At 37.5% G+C, this 17,303-nt stretch overlaps 2 protein-coding genes across 19 annotated transcripts; one reads left to right on the top strand and one right to left on the bottom strand.

Annotated features, from left to right (window-relative positions):
* The first annotated feature begins 192 nt into the window (after nucleotides 1-192).
* Nucleotides 193-3,908, top strand: chmp2a (charged multivesicular body protein 2A). Its single transcript, NM_213517.1, is given in 6 exon segments — nucleotides 193-331; nucleotides 1,280-1,447; nucleotides 1,520-1,699; nucleotides 1,788-1,918; nucleotides 2,790-2,851; nucleotides 2,939-3,908. Coding segments are annotated over 5 exon segments (663 nt in total). The 5' UTR covers nucleotides 193-331; the 3' UTR covers nucleotides 3,061-3,908.
* Nucleotides 3,909-4,196: 288 nt separating this feature from the next.
* Nucleotides 4,197-8,948, bottom strand: msl1b (MSL complex subunit 1b). 18 transcript variants are annotated; one of them, XM_087276457.1, is made up of 9 exons: nucleotides 8,633-8,948; nucleotides 7,416-8,069; nucleotides 6,815-6,996; nucleotides 6,394-6,698; nucleotides 6,251-6,315; nucleotides 6,100-6,167; nucleotides 5,701-5,831; nucleotides 5,543-5,615; nucleotides 4,197-5,459 (listed from the first exon to the last, which is right to left on the bottom strand). In XM_087276457.1, exons 2-9 carry the CDS (start codon nucleotides 8,010-8,012, stop codon nucleotides 5,348-5,350), a joined length of 1,533 nt encoding a protein of 510 aa, XP_087132583.1. In that variant the 5' UTR covers nucleotides 8,013-8,069; nucleotides 8,633-8,948; the 3' UTR covers nucleotides 4,197-5,347. The 18 variants fall into 18 exon arrangements, with proteins under 18 accessions (XP_087132583.1, XP_087132589.1, XP_087132585.1 ...); XM_087276463.1 differs by having other exon boundaries at nucleotides 4,197-5,438; XM_087276459.1 differs by having other exon boundaries at nucleotides 8,792-8,948.
* Between the last annotated feature and the right edge of the window lie 8,355 nt (nucleotides 8,949-17,303).

The raw sequence follows: 17,303 nt of genomic DNA, 5'->3' as shown, positions 1-17,303 counted from the left end.
TATCCGTGATATTTCCAAAATAATTATCATAATAATCCAATAATCCATCACTTTTCTTGTTATTAACCAGTCTAAGAGATTTAATAAAACCATAAATTATTGAACTGAGTCATTTCTTGTTGATGGAAAGTAATTTATGACGCATTTCCTATGACGTAGCCCTATACAAAGGAAGTATTGACATTCATACGCGGAAGAAGCTAAAGTGGGGAAAACAATCGGGTGGATCGACGAACAGTAACTTCAATAAGAAACAAACGAGGGCGTGATATTTGGTCTGTTCAGCTGTTGGTGTCTCCGGTGGACATTTTCCACGTAAAGAAAAGTCAAGGTACTAACGAGAGAGATACAGGCCTCTCGTTTTTATTTCTTTTGACGAGCTAAGTTTAGCAGCTGAGCTCGTTACAATTATTTGGGATGAGCCTTCATCTTTATGTAAAATGCCATTCAATTAATACGTTATTATTCAACGTATGAGCGTAAATATTTGTCTTTTTTAATCTAGCAAGTGTTTGTAGTCCTAAATTGTTCGGTTCATTGTCATTGAGAGCTTATCTCACACATATGTACTAATTATAAAGGCAAAATTTGCTCAACAGTAAAACTGAGAGGGTATATTTTATAATTTGACATTATTTACTCAATTGGAGAGGTCACTTGATTCATGTCGTGTAAAATATTTTAATTTGAGAGTACACTCAGCTACACTCAATTAGCTCAGTCATGCCTCATGACATATCTGCAAAATATGATGTCAGCATCACGTGTCTGAGAGTCATTGTTATCAAATCACAGGTGTAAACCTGAATTTCTTTTTTAAGATTTAAGTGGGTGACACGGTGGCACAGTGGTTAGCACTGTCACCTCACAGCAGAAAGGTCGCTGGTTCGAGCCCCAGCTGAACCAGTAGGCATTTCTCTGTCGAGTTTCCATGTTCTCCCCTTGTTGGCGTGGGTTTCCTCCAAAACGCACTATGCACTATGGGTGAATTGATTAAACTAAGTTGGCCGTAGTGTTTGTGTGTGGATAAGAGTGTATAGGTGTTTCCCAGTACTTCGTTACTGCTGAAAGGGCATCCACTGTGTAAAACATATTCTGGATAAGTACTCTCCAATTGAGTAAATAATGTGAAATAATGCGACCCATGATGAAAAAAAGATACTAAGCCGAAGGAGCATAAATGAATGACTTAAGTGCCCTCTAATGCCATTTGGATGTTTAACAGATCATAGAAACACTTAAAATTGTCCTCCTAATTGCTCTCTATTTTGTTCGTCAGATGGAGTTCCTGTTTGGAAGGAGAAAGACTCCTGAGGAGATGCTCAGACAGAATCAAAGAGCATTAAATAGAGCCATGCGGGATCTAGACAGAGAACGGCAGAGACTGGAGCAGCAGGAAAAGAAAATAATCGCAGACATAAAAAAAATGGCCAAACAAGGACAGATGGTAATGAGGTGTCATTTGATATTTGGTTGACTTTTTTACATTCATTTACAAGCAATATTCTTTCTCCTGTAGGATGCTGTAAAGATCATGGCTAAGGATTTGGTTCGTACAAGACGATATGTTAAGAAGTTCATCATGATGAGAGCCAATATTCAAGCTGTCAGCCTTAAAATTCAAACCCTCAAATCAAACAACAGCATGGCGCAGGCCATGAAAGGAGTCACCAAAGCTATGGCCACCATGAACAGACAGGTACTGTACATCCGCTAAAAAGTCCTGCCAACAGATAGTTTGTTCTTACGCGTGCGTTGATATTTATTCCTTTTTTCTCTTAATACAGTTAAAGTTGCCACAGATCCAGAAGATCATGATGGAGTTTGAGCGCCAAAGTGAAATCATGGACATGAAGGAGGAGATGATGAATGATGCAATTGATGATGCGATGGGAGATGAAGATGATGAAGAGGAGAGGTGAGCATGAATAAATGTACATTTTTATGAATATTTGCTAATTGACACCAACACTTTTTGCATTATTCTTGTAATGTAGTAAAATCAATACTTGAAATCAAGTAAAATATTATTTAATTAAAACCCGTGTCTGAATATACAGTTGAAGTCAGAATTATTAGCCCCCTGTATATTTTTTCTCTCCCAATTTTTGTTTAACGGAAAGGTTTGTGTAATAGTTTTAATAACTGATTTCTTATTTTTCTAGTTTTAATAAAACATTTATTTTATCTTTGCCATGATGAAAGTACATAATATTTTACTAGATATTTTTCATTAACTCATTTTATTTTATCTGAAATAAAACAAATAAGACCTTCTACAAAAGATTATATATATATATATATATATATATATATATATATATATATATATATATATATATATATATATATATATATATATATATATATATATATTGTCTTGCTCTGTTAAACATCATTTGGGAAATATAAAAAAATATTTACATAACAGACAATAATTTTGACTTCACCTATATATTTGTGCCCGTGTATTAAATGTTCAGTAAACCTCTAATTAAAAAGTAATTCACCTCTCCTCCTTACTGTAGCTCTTAATTCTAGTACTATCAATTCCTTTCTTGTGTGTATTGTTTCATCTTGTTGAATCTCTTTGGACAAAAATGTCTACTAATTGACTTAATGAATCTGAATTTTAAAAGCTAAATGAATCATGTATAAAAGAATGGTTGTCATATTGGCAGGGTCAAGTAAAACAAAACAAGCCCCTCCCCCCCAAAAGACTTAAAATATTATTGCTACATAACAGACCCTGCACTTTCCTCACATGCACTCTTTTTGCTTATATGCAGTGATGCTGTTGTTTCTCAAGTTCTTGATGAGCTGGGTCTGACTCTGTCTGATGAACTTTCAAGTAAGTGTAAAAAATTACAGCAGTTACTGCTCTTTAAAATAATGCATTGGCTTGTGATTATATTGACTTCTCTGTTCAATTGAACAGACCTGCCTGCTACTGGAGGAAGTCTGTCGGTTGCTGCTGGGAAGAAAGCTGAGCCGCAGCCTACGCTGGCCGATGCTGATGCTGACTTGGAAGAGAGACTGAATAATCTCAGAAGAGACTGAGAAGGAAAAGACTTTCAGGTTTCGGTCAAGAGTTCGCTTCACTAAAATGTAGACTGATGATGCAAAGAAGGGGGGGTTGAATGCTGTTGTTTTTTTCTGACATGAGACGCTTGAATGCGTCTCTTTGGTTTTCTGTCTCTCTTTATGACATGTGCTGTTTAAATGTTATCAAACACGTAACCCAAATGAAGATGCAATGCATCAGACTGCTCCCAAGTCTTTTTAAAGGTGATAAAGCCAACAGAGTATCTGTTACTCCAAAATTTCAAGTTGATCTTTAGCAGACACTTTAACACTAAATATTTCAGTGATATAAAAACTGCTCATCCCTTATTCTAATAGGCACAGATCTTTTTATATATGTGATGCAAAAAGTCACTCCACTTTTCAATCTGTTTATATAAAAGTATAGCAGAGAACTGCTGAAATACCCACGCTATTATACTATCATAATATTTTCATTGTGATCTTTTAGTAGTAAATACCTTCATCTAATAAATGTGGTGGTTCATATATTTGTTTACCAGATTGATTGAATCTATAGTGCCTACACTTAGGCTTGTTCATTAAACTATAAACCTTCATAAACTTAAAGGTTTATGAACAAGGCAAAATCTCTTTAACTTTGATCATTTCGTTTGGAAAAAAAAGATAATAATTTGGCGGCAGTTTTCCAAAGCTTGTTTTATCGTAAAATAATCTAGACTTGTTTGTAAAAATCAAAAGAAATATAACTAGTGTATTTATCTCATGGTGAATTAAAAGAGGTGGTATATTTTGACAAATTATTTCTGGTTTTGCATATTTTTTTGTCTCAATAAACATTTTTTCACTTTCTATGAAGGGAATAATTTTATTCTGTTATTTGTTCACTTATTTCATAATGATATAATGTTACATGTGTCTCAAGTTTTGTGGATCTCATCATGCAACTTGAATATTAATAAATGTGATGGACTTAGACATAATAACATAAGATTATTAGATTGAATGTGCTGTTCTCATAATTTTGCCATCTATTTCAAATCCAGTGATTTGGGAAATAAAAAATAAATAAATTAACAAGAATAGCTGTAATAAATAAAAGGCTTTGATCCACTTCAAGTATATAACTTTAAAAAAAAAACAAGCATCAATTGTTGAATCACTGTAGCGTGTTGTTTTTATTTTTTTGAAAAACAAAAGTTCTTATTTTGTAAATAATCCTATCATTTTAATATCTATGCTGAACATACAACATTTCTGACATTAAATAAAAAAATAACAGCAACATTTTCCTTATTTACAGCCAATGGATGTGAGTAAAGCTATGTACAGAGATCCAGTTGTACACATTCACAAGAAACCAAAACTATTGATATGTGTGCTGATGAGAATTAGCATTTATACACACACACATACAGAATCAGATTTTCACTGTTAGATAGAACAAGATGTTTAGGAAGAAATCTTTAGGGACCACAACAAATGCTCTGAAATGACTCCCATGAGGCACAGAATGTATGCTAAATTAATAAAGACACAACAACACTTTTGGACATGGATGAGGTTTAAAGCAAACAGAAGCGTAAAATAAATGTATTTTCAATCAAGATTTTTGAGGTACATCAAAAACATCATCAGCAAACCAACTTCTGAATCCAAAAATAACATTAGGGCAGCGTCCTTAAACCAGCATGGGATGCTGAACCGATTTGTTGACACGTGAACAGCCATACAAATAATTCTTGCAACTTGTTTACATCAGGAAACTCTTCTAATCCTGCCAATATCTTTCCTATCTAAATAACTACACTATGCTTACAAAAATATGTACATTTTTAGGCATAGGATATTCATGACATTCATGCACAATTACATTTTCAAAAGCAAACGTCATTCTCAACACAAATCTACTGAGGCATTACATGCAAATGTGCAGCAATACTCCATAACCAGTTTAGTGGACATTAAAACAGTGTTTGCAGTGAAGCCTGCAATAACCGATATCACTTCACCTTAGTCGAAGTACCCAGAAGAGGACTACAAGTAAAGTAAAGGTTCAAAACAAGGCCACACACTGAATGTGAGGAACTAAAATAGCAGTACTCCGGGCAGCTGGTGCTTTATTATCAGGAAACAAAGCTGTATTGCTGCCTTTTCCTTCTCGAATAAACAGTCTTTGAGTGAGCGGATTGAGTGCAGATGCCATCACACGACTGATCAAATTCTGCTTTAATGTGATGTTGTGAAGTATCGCTCCAGGATGTGGTTCTCAAGCCAGACATGTGGCCAGAATCTCTGCGACTCATTTCCGACAGGTCCTGTGTGGAGTTTGTTTCTTCTGGCTTTCGACACGACCTTTACTTTTTTCATCGAGCCAGGGCAACTCAAAGTTCCTGACAGAAGATAAAAGAGGACTGACACATTACATGACACTTAAATTGTACTTCAACTTTTATGTGAAAATGCAAAACATGTCAAAAAGAAAAAAAGCTCTTACTGTGGTGTCAAATTGGGCAAAGGCCGTCCAAATGCCACTACGGGCAGAAAGGGTGTCACCATGATGGCTTCCACTGTACAAAAATAAAAGAAAATATGAGAAGTTGTAATGAAAGGCATTCATAAATAAATACTGTATGAAATGCCTGAGGGTCACACCATTTTCCAAATCGGGATGAAACGAGGACACCTCTGGCTCGCTCTCCTGAACAACATTCGGTTTCTTCTTCTCCATGCGCTGCTGCAGTCTTTGAAGCATACGCTGTTCACGAATTCTCTGAATGTCCCATCTAAGGAGGAGAAAAGATGCAAGACAATAAAGAAAAATGATTATTTGTTCCTTCAGGCACTTGCATCAAAGAATACCTATTAATTTCTTTCATCATCAGAAGAGGAGTTATTTTATTCTGGGATATCACTGTGAATGCTGTTCTTTTGAATTATCTGCTCATTAAAAAACTGAAAATAGCAAACTTTATTTAAACAAACAATAAAAATAAATGTCTTGAGCACTAAATCAGCGTATTAAGATGGTTTCTGTGACACTGAAGATCTCACCTTTTTCGCCTCTTCTCATCAAGCTCTAACTTGGCATGTCTTTTCAGGAAAACGCTGTCATCAAGACTCTACAAAAAAAAAAAAAAAAAACGATTAATGACAGTGAACATCATAGCCAAGATTCCTGTTCAACACAATTGACGAGTCTTACTTCAGGGAGATCAGCTGCATCCTCCTCCTTTAGGGGTTCCATAATGTTTTCCCTCCACGATGGTACTGGGAAAATAGTTTTCACATAACAATTAGTAAACCAGCGTTTAAATAAGGCATTCTGTATTTGAACCAGAAACTTACTTGCAACATCCTCTTCTTTCTTAGGACAATCTTCCTGTAATGATGAATCTGGAGGCTCCCAGCAGCATAAGTACATTTCAGTGGTTGTCATGTAAGGAAGTTCATCTGCTTCTTTGCTGCTTCCTTCCTCTGCATGCTGGTCTGTCTTTCTGGACGATTTCCCAGTGCTTGCCTTCTCTGGGGTCTCCTTGCTCCGCAGCTCACGCTGACATGGCGATGGCCCTCTTGTGTCTGATTTTTGGGGAGTTGTCCTTGAGGACTTGCCTCTTGACCTTTGCGTCTTTGTTTCGGTTGCGCTTAATTTTCTAGTTTAGTGATTACAGCTCGAATCAGCCAAGGCAAAACCAGTTTATGACCAAACAATTGATTTGAAAAATAAAAATCACAGAAAGAATGACAATTAAAAATAGCCTATTCTTACCGCTTTTGCACTTTGCCACTTGACTTGGATGCCTGAGTTTGTGGGCTGTCGCCTAAATCTGATTCCCAAAAGTCATCGGTGTCTGGAACCCATCTCTCTAAAGGCTGGAAGAGCCTCTTGTCACGTGGTTCCTTGCTTAACAACTGCAAACGACGTTCCATTCGCTCAATGCGGGCAAGCAGCTGTTTGAAAGAAGATCACATTCAACAGAAATAAAGTGAAAATTGTTGCAAGTACAAGCAATAAGCCAAAATCATATTATCAATCAAACGTTGGGGCCAGATTCAGCATAATACCTGTAATCTTCAGTATGACATGATCCTTAAAAAAATCATTCAATATGCAGATTTGGTGTCATGTTTGGATTATATTTAGACAACGCAACCCCAATGTTTTAACTTCAAAGGTGTTGCTCATATTTTGTGGAATAATCTTGATTTTAGTCACGAAGGTTTTCTGTACTCTTCTAAGTATTTGAAATTTGGGGAATCAAATCATTAATATAAACAAACAGCTTTTATTTGACATGGGTTTTCTGACACTTTTGATCAACCGATTGCATTTTCTGCTCAAAAAAAGTTCTAACCCTAAGTGCACATACCGTGTCTCTGTCTGATTTGAGTTCATCTATTTCCTTGTCCTTAGACTGCAGCTGTTGCTGTTGTTGCTCGATCAAGTCCAGTTGAAGCAACAGCAGTTGTTTAAGGCAAGTGGCTTGTGCATGAGGATTGCCACTGATCTTCTTCATATTGGTCCTTTTACCCTCGGAGTGTTCGTGAGATGACCCCATAGTCTCTTTAGCATTTTTCTCACCAACAGGGTCTCTAGAATTAATATGAGAATTCATGGATACAAACTCTGGCTTGTTATCAATGGCGTTGGTCTGTCCAAAAGGAGTTTTACTTTTTACAGGGGTGCCTTCACCCCCCATTTGTTTAGCTTGAGATGACAGTGTTTCTGTGCCCACAGAGCCAGCCTCTGAAGCCACGATCAACTCTCTGCCAGGCTTTGAAGGCAATGAAGCCCGTTCTAAGTTCTTTTGCGAGATCAGATGTTCTCTAGTGTCGTCTGGTGTGTCACATAGAGGATCTCTGAGCTCTCTTTGGGCACTAACTGGATGTCTTGTTTGAGATGGGCTGAAGTCACACTTCTTTGAGTACAATCCTGCTTTAGAAAAGCATTCGGGTCGCATATTCATGGCGAAGGAAAACCTCTACACGATGAACCATGGCTCCAATAGAGGCTTGTCTGCAGACTTGAAAAACATAAATCGTAAAATAAGAATCAAGAAAGCAAAATGATAATTGATAGTTGCAAATGTTTGTTTCAAGATCCCACTGAATGCATTGCAAATATGAAAACTGCACACAAAATAACGCAGGCTTCCTGTCTGTTTGCAACATGACTTCCACTACAAGGTTATATAAACCCACTCCGTGATCAAATATTGAAAAAAGCACCAAACGCAATCACATACTAGACAGCCATAAATGTTCACTGTCCAAATCAGATCACTGAATCTCACTACCGATAAAACATGCACGCACTTATTATACCAAACGTTACAGCTAGACGTGGTTTGGTTTTCGGTTTATGGTTCAAGAGGCACGAACCATTTTAACTTGAGCTAATAATAAATAGCCTGCCTCCATTTTGATCCTGATGCTAGCTAGCCGCTGTTAGCAAACGAGGTGCTAATATACCAAATCGTTTTCGTTATACTGCGAGTTTGCCAGCATTCTATACTACATGTCTATGTCGGATTTGCAAAAACCAATAATCAGAACAAACAGGTCCCAAATGAGCGTTCTATCCTACTTTTATTGCTGTTTGTCCCCCATTTTCAGGCTCGAATCTGCACAATGTCCCAATATACGAGTGCGTTTGTCTCAGTGCGCATGCGTTTTGTCAGGACGTGTTTACATTCAAAGTGATGGGGTTTGCGAGCAATATTAAAGGTAAAATAAGCATACACACGTTTATAAACATTCGTATCGTGTACGGTTTTCTTTGCGTATTGAATCTGGTCAAGATAGTGAATATATGTTCGGGAAAGTAAGTATATGGGAACGTATTTGTCTGGCGGAGGCAAAATACGGACCATACCGTACACACTTGGGGAGAAAACCTCGCCAACGTCATTTCCTCTGACGTTTTGGCACTCCTTCATTTCTAACTTTATTTACCAATGTTTAATAACAGTGCTTTGCCAAGTGCTTATTTTGTAGCGATTTGGTTTTCTACGTTTTTTAAACCTTTGTATTTGCCATAAGTGGATGAGAGTTGGAAAAAATACATTCAGTGTAATATCATGTAGAATAATTTTGTTTACACATGTTGTTTATTGACTTTTGTTTGCCATAAATGCAATAGAGATAGGCCCATAGCCAGCCTAGTGAAAAGGCTGGTTCTTTTTTCTCAAAATGTTGACTTTTTTTGCAGTTATTCGATTTAATTCATGAGATTTTTTTCTATTTAATTATAAGATTTCAATTCTGCATTTTAGCGACATTGTTTTGCTTGGATTAGCTTGTCTGATTGTCACTTTTTAATGGACCAAAACATTTTCTAAAGATTTAAAATAAAGATATATGAAGGGCATTTATTTTAGGCTACTTTGTATCAGGGGGAAAATAGGAATCTGTTAAAGTTTAAAGATGCTATTGTTATTTATTAGGCGAATAACAAACTGGCCAGCACATTCAACTGTCCTCAGTCTCAGAATGTAATGTGTTTTTTTTTCTTTTAAGAATAAGGTCCAAGATTTAGAATAAAAGTTACTTATAGAATGTTTTCTCTATATCAACAAATGAAAGTTGACTTTTGCATCACAATCCACTTGGTCTTAAGGAATTTTTCGATGGGTTATTTTGATAACTTATGATGGCATAACAAGTCTAATAGGACAAATGAGCTATTGTATGGGATAAATTCTGGACCTTCGTCAGTGGGGGGTGGGGAAACTCTGTTTACGGGCCTGAGAGAAATTACTGCAACTTTGTAACTGTATGTTTGTGCGTATGTTTGTGTGTGTGTGTTTGTGTGTGTGTATGTGTGTGTCATTGGTGTTTCCCAATTAGGCCGTTGCCTGAGCAAAACAATTGTGTCTAAAAAGTGTTGCTGAAACGAATTTCAGTCATTTAGTTCAGCTGTAAAATATGTAATGTTATTTAGAAATGTATATTTCACACGGACGTATTATCTAAACATATACAATTTGTTTTCATTAGGAGCATGTATTTACTGTTTTTTCCTTGTGTGTTATTAGTTTAACCAGCAGAGGGAGATGTAGTACAGTTCATTAACATTTTCTAACGCTTTTTCTCTTGTCGCCGAGATTTATTCGCAGCCTAAATGCTGTGTGTACATAATTATTTTATAATGTACTAGGCCCCAACCTCACTGACAAAGGTCCAGAATTTATCCCATACATGAGCTCATTTGTCCTATTTTGACTGCTATGCCATCATAAATAGTAAAAAAATTACCTATTGAAAAAGACTTTATAAGACCAAGCAGAATCGTGGTGTGACTTCAGCTAATCAGTTTTGGCCAATGCAAACAATTGTTTTTATAAGTCAAACATCCAGCTGTGCAAGAAAACATCTGACATAAGAGAAGTCATCTTTCGCTACTGTATTGTTTTTGAATAGAGAAAACATTTAACAAGTAACTTACTCTAAACCTTGGACCTTATTCTTGAAAAGCAAGACCAATAAAAAAGCGTGAAACACCAAAAGCAGCCCATATTACAATAAGTTGAAACACTATTTTAGCCATTGTTGTTATCCATTAATTTTTAAATAAACTTTTTTTTACAAGTAAACTTTTTTTTTCCATCTCTGGGAAACACCCATACACATTCATTCACATTAACTACGGCCCATTTAGCTTACCCAATTGACCTGTACCATGTCTGTGGACTGTGGGGGAAACTAGCACATGGAAGAAACCCATGCCAACACGGGAAGAACATGCAAACTCCACACAGAAATGCCAACTGACCCAGCCGAGGCTTGAACCAGCAACCTTTTTGCTGTGAGGTGATTGTGCTACCCATTGCGCCACCGTGCTACCCCTTTAATGATATATGATGTAATAAATTTGTATTTTAAAAATAAACATGTTGTCATGTTTCTTTAATCTAAATATTTAGGAAATATTTTGGTAAATCAAAAAGAGCGATTTGAACAAGCTAATTCAGCTAAAATGTCACCTAAATGTGGTATTTAAATCTCTTAATTAAAAAGAAAATGAGGTGAATAACTGCAAAAAAGGTCCACTTTTTGAGAAAAAAACACCCTTTACACCAGGCTGGCTACTGGCCTGAGTTAATTAAGTTAGGTTCAACAGTTCCCTCTGATGGAAACTACATTACATGACAGATCAAGGATAGATGTGCTCTCCCTGTCTCTCTCTCTCTCTCTCTCTCTCTCTCTCTCTCTCTCTCTCTCTCTCTGTATTTGTCTAAAAACTTAAGCTCATTAAATCACTTGACTTATGTAATCTGTTGATCTAAGGTGACTGTAAGGCTAATCTAGATCACATCATTGTATTTATGAGTTTGTGTGTTCACAGGCTGTTTTTGTTCATATTGTAACTTCCTTTAAACAGAAATAAAAAAGAGAATGAGAGACAGAGATGTGGAGAGTAAAACTCGAACTGACTTTATCACAGTTTGCAAAATCCAAGTTTGTGTTAGTACTCAAAATAAGTCTTGGAGGGTATTCATACTTGGCAGGTTCGATTTAAGTGAAGTTCATTTATAAACTAATTTCGAGAGAAGCATATACTTATGACTGATCACAGCTCGACCCACGATTTTCCAATCAGATGATTCCTATTTGATTTATTTCACTATAAATAACCATGGTCCTTATACCGCAGTTATCTTCATCGTGAAAAATCCCCTGTCTTTCCGTATTCCTCTTGCACTTTTTTTATTAGATTGGGCGGCCCGGCGGCCATGTGGTTAGCACTGTTGCATCACAGCAACAACATTGCTGGTTCCGGTCCTTGCTGGACTGGTTGGCATTTTGTGTGACGTTTGCATGTTTTCCCCGTGTTGGTGTGGGCTCCCCGGTTTGCTCCCACCATCCAAGGACATGTACGTAATCTGACCAAACCAAATTGGCATTATAATCATGTTCCTATAGCCAACAGTATTTTTCCTCATAAAGCAATTTGTTATTAGCCCCAAATAAGCAGGGGAGTTCTGCTCACGGGAGGAAGCTCAGGGCTTGAGGATCTATTGAGCTCAGGGCTCCCTCCTGCGCAGCATACACAACACGATTTATAATCAATCATCAGCTAAGTGTGAACTCTTGAATTAAAACAAAACTCTCTCTGCTATATTGAAAATGAATTAGACTGTAGAAGTGTTGTATTTTTTATTTTATTTATTTTTTGCTGTGTTGCAACAATGATAATGTTATACTAAATAGATTATAAGATATCAACAAAATCATCGTCATCTGGCTATCCCTCTGGCAAGTTGAGAATGATGGTCTTTCTTATTATGATTATTAATAAAGCTGAATGTTTAAGAGGCTGAGTTATAGGATGACCTTAGTGTCATCCCACGTCAGAGTTAAACTGGAACAATATGTGTGTCATTGCTTTTCTGTATACAAAATGATTTGCTTCCTCAGGATCTACCCAGCCAGGTCAGAGGTCATGGAGACCTCTCGAGTAGACCTGGACTCTTGAAGAATTGGAAACAACTGTTAAAATTGTTATTTGCTATGTGTTAATTATGTCTAAAGTGATATTTGCCATTTTAAATCTGTATTAAATCTTTTAAAGTTAATGTTTTCACGTAAGCTGCCAGTTTGGATGTAGATTATACTGTTTTTTGACCAGTTTTGATAAAAATGTCTGAGAGTACTATGAGCCTTGGCTTAGAAACAGATTGTACTTTGAGTGTGTGTGTTCTATTCGATTGTGGATCCTTTCACAGGTCTGGGGTCAGCTCTGAACAGCCTAGTGGCTGTCTGATGTTTGTATGCTTGAGATATTGAGATATTGTTCAGAGATGGACACATGGACCCACAAGGAAATTTTTGAAGTCTATCAGTGTTTTATACACCTATATGTTATTCGGTTAAAGCCCCTATATGTATGACACAGTTAATGACGTTATGTAAATGTATAATTGTTAATGTTTTGTGATCGTAAGCAGAGCAGCCTATGAACTCTATTGCGTATGTTGAAGCTGGTTTCAGCTGATAAGGCTGCAAACTATCTTTAGTAAATTTCTTAAATTGAATCTCTGACTCCGGCTCTGCTTCAATTGAGAGACTGACCATTTTTGGGTTAAAACTGTGAAACGTCCCTACAGTTGTTCCTCCGGGGAGTGATGTCCAAGGTTGTTGCTGTTCCTCCTTCTGGTGCCGTCTTTTTATTTATTTTTTGTTGGATTCTGCGATACATTTGTTCTCAAACTTTGCTGTACCTTCACTGACGATGGATCTCCATTTGATGATGTTTGCCCTTTTTCTGTTCAGAAGATCTGCTTAAGGAGACGATCATCAGACATTCGCACTAGGTGACCTCAGCTGGTTGTTGATGATACAGGCTTCAGTGCTGCTGTCTTGCCTCCTGTACGCTGACATTTGTTCTTCTGTCTTTCCATCAACAAAATACAAACAACAAAAATACCAATACAGATAACAAATTTAACAGATAACAAAAGCATTGCATGATTTGTAGATAAACAATGGTAACCACAAATAAACTATGGTTTTGGTTAACCAACCAATAGTTTTTGTGGTGATATTGTGGTTATTCAAACAGTATTTGCAGTTATTGCAAAATGTAACCCTTCAGAGTGATTATGTCACAGAAGGAGGACCAGACAAGAATTAAGTAAACAGTTTATTGTCAAGGATGATTTTCACAGATGAAATGTCCAACAGGTAAAGTCTTTATCTTGCAGAAGGAGAACAGGGATGGAGTGAACTGGTGAGTGATGACAAAGATGAAGAAACAGAATTGGGAAACACACAACCAGGAAAGCTTCACACTAAGAAGAGACACTCTGGGTATACAGTCAGCAGTTATGGTAAGTATAACTCTGATAAAATTGTAATAGGAACGTCACGGTGGTGCAATGGGTAGCATGGTCACCTCACAGCAAGAAGTACGCTCGTTCTAGTCCCGTGCTAGGTCAGTTGGCATTCCTGTGTGGAATTCTGGGAGTTTTCTGGGAGACAGAACAATACGGGAGATGGGCGGGAGATGGGTCTGAAATACTGGAGACTCCCAGGAAAAACGGGAGTGTTGAAAGGTATGGTTGTTTCCCAGTGTGGGGTTGCCGCTGGATGGGTATCCCCTGCCTAAAACATAAGTTGGCAGCTCATTCTGCTGTGGCAACCCCTGACAGGACCGATTTATAAAGGGACTAAGCCGAAAAGAAATGGAATAGACTGAGCGTGATTTGTCCTTCTCGATGCAACGAGGCCAGACACTAAAAGGGAGCATGCAGGTATTTATGGGTGACTGTGATGAGTGGGGATGATGTGGAGGAGCACGAAGTGATTAGTATTCGGGTTACAGGGATCTTGCTGATTACGGTAATAGAGAATTGGGTGAATCAGGTGACTGTGAGTGGGAAGAACACTGACAATGCCCACCCTGTCAGCTTTTATTCTGTCAAAACCACTGGCTGGATGTGTATTATCCTTTATGATACAGATGTGGCTCTTGCAAAAAAAATCTAGTGAATCGCTGATAAATATACAGTGCTTTGCTCTGTGTGAAAATCTTTACATCTTCATGTCAATTCCAGCATCTTCACATCAAAATTGATCAACAGTGCAGATTAAACCATCACAAGCACAGTAGACAAAACTAGTCTTGTGGCATCTGCCATGGTTTCCCAACCTGCATAATATACAAATGGCTCACCTCCAGTATGTGTCTGCTTGAGTATTGAATATGCGAGCATGTGCATGATTAATTATTAGATTATGCTGTTCATAATTATAATATCAGACAATATTTACGCCGCCATATGCTGCAGACACTCCACAGCACAATGGCTTTCGCAGCAGGAGAATAGAGGAGGCTAACGTTTGGCAGGTATCTCTCTAATGCTCTTAGCCATCTGCCAATCGCCTGGGCTCTCCCCACAAGAACATAATGTTTCTGATTACTGGGTTAATTTCAACACAGTTTGGCACAGCGGAGGCTCTGCAATCTCTCGCTGCACAGTTAGCACATTTGGCCAGGAGCCATCATGCTGCCAGCCTCCAGTCCGGTGTTGAATAGGTTCAGGCTTGGTCGGTGAATATAATATTTTTATATTTCTCCTCTGCCAGAATCAGAACATCACAGATCACTTTATGTAACAGATGTATTCATTTTCTCATCTTCTTTCCATTCATGATTTTGTTGGTAAATTATTTGCCACTTTCTTGTACACACGACACTTTGCTTGACCGTCTTTTAAATTGGCATCTATATTGCCTTGCTTTTAGTCACCGTAAGTTCTGCTGCTTTTCATTTCCACAGCCAGCCTTAAGTGTGAATGACCTTGGTGGGTGCATGGTGTGTCAAGTGTAGGAGAGGATAACACTGGGGCTGCAGCATATTTTGCAATATCATATCAAAAGCCAGTTAGTCACTTCATGCAAACATTTTGTTGAGATGCAGTTTGTGAAAGCACTTAAAATTGTTTAAACAGAAAATTATCGACTGAACTACTAAGGAAAAAGATAATAAGATAATAATATTTTTAGGATTTCCCAAAGATGGGTTGTGGCTGGAAGAGCATCGCTGCGTAAAAATGTGCTCTATAAGTTGGCGGTTCATTCCACTGTATGTTACCCCTTTTTCAAGATTTAAGATCTTAAGATTTAAAAAAGTATTTTGTGTCTATAGAATATGTAAAGTTTTAGCTCAAAACACCCATCAGATTATTTATTATACCTTTTAGAAAGTTGTAATTTTCTGCTCTAAACACAATGTCGCTGTGTTTGTTGCCTGTGCCTTTAACGTTCCCATGTACCTTTCATGCTGTGTTCACACCAGACACTATTCGTGCGTAAATAGACATGTGAAAATTTTGAGTTCACTCTCTTCATTCTCGTGTCAAATCTGCTTCCTTCGCGCATCAAATTTACTTCAAAATAGACGTGGATTCGCATCATGGGCAGAGCTTCTGTCTGCCAAGTGACTCTAGCTTCATTGCTAAATGGCTAACATGGACTTTATTGAGAGAATAGCTGCGTTTATGTGCTTTAGAAAGACTAAAAAACAGTCGATTTGTTTAAAGCTGTGTTTGAGTCCAATAGATCCATCTTGAGGTGCACCCAGCTCTGTGAGTACATAAACTCCTCCAGAAACTATATTTTGTTGATGTAGGCTTTTAGTGGTGCTTCTGAATGAGCCGAGCTTAGTTTCATGAACTGTTGTCGGTGTGGGCAGGAGGATATCCCCCTGGGACACCAACAGCTACGCTGTTCATAATTACGCTATACGTCATAATTACGCCCCTACAAGAGCAAGCTCCTGACTAATTAACGCGGCGTGAATGTCAGTTAAAGTTCAGATTCTTCAACTCAAGCAATGCGCATGAAACATGTGTTAAGTGCGTCAATCACGTAATTGCTTAACTTGCGGTTTATTCGCGCAAATCACGTCATTCGCACAGCCTCAATCGCACGTTTTACATTGCAGGATGTCAGTTCATGTCTTTGCATTGACCTAACATGTAAATCGCTCACAATTGACGCTTCGTCCGTGTCTGGTGTGAACACAGCATCAGAGTGTGCCTCCATCTCCGTCTAAGCTGCATCAGATAAACAGCACAGTAACAGACATGAAGGAAGCAGATCTCATGTAACGTTTGTGAGAAATACTACAGTAAGAACTTTACCAATGATTATTTGATGTATTTGTTGTCAAGTTAATTTAAGTCTGTCTGCAACGATGAGTCACACACAAAGTTGATACAAAGTTCACACACACACACAGACACACACACAGCACACATGTTTAACTTTTCACTGATTTTGTGCAACAAATGTGACAGGATACACGTTAATTTCCACTGCTGTTTGAATATCTGTTATGTTAATGTGCAAAATAAACCTGATTTAATATCCACAAATCGAGATTGAAGCATCGTCTTTTATAATTGCACTGACACATAGCTGTGGTAATTCATTACAAGCACGCATTGTTTAAAAAAAAAAAAACATTTTAAACTTGTAAAACTCATTCTTGATCACATTTGATGATGATTGATGATCACAGCGAGCTGAACAGATCTTTTAATACCAGTTGCTTTGCGCACGTCCTGTCTTGTGGATATAATTATACACATTACTATGGAGACATGTTAATACATGGCTTTCAATCAATTCAGTGGGCGGGGAAACCGCGCTCTGCAACTCCACGTTGCAGTGGGCTTCAATTTAAAAGACGCCAGGAAATTTTAAAAAGAGACATATTGTGTTTATGTCACCCCGATATGACTATGGAC

The sequence above is a fragment of the Danio rerio genome, chromosome 12 (genome assembly GCF_052040795.2).
Source record: "Danio rerio strain M-AB ecotype USA chromosome 12, GRCz13ab, whole genome shotgun sequence".
NCBI lineage: Eukaryota > Metazoa > Chordata > Actinopteri > Cypriniformes > Danionidae > Danio > Danio rerio.
Note: the sequence above shows the minus strand (reverse complement) of the source record. Positions and strands in the feature narration are given on the sequence as shown.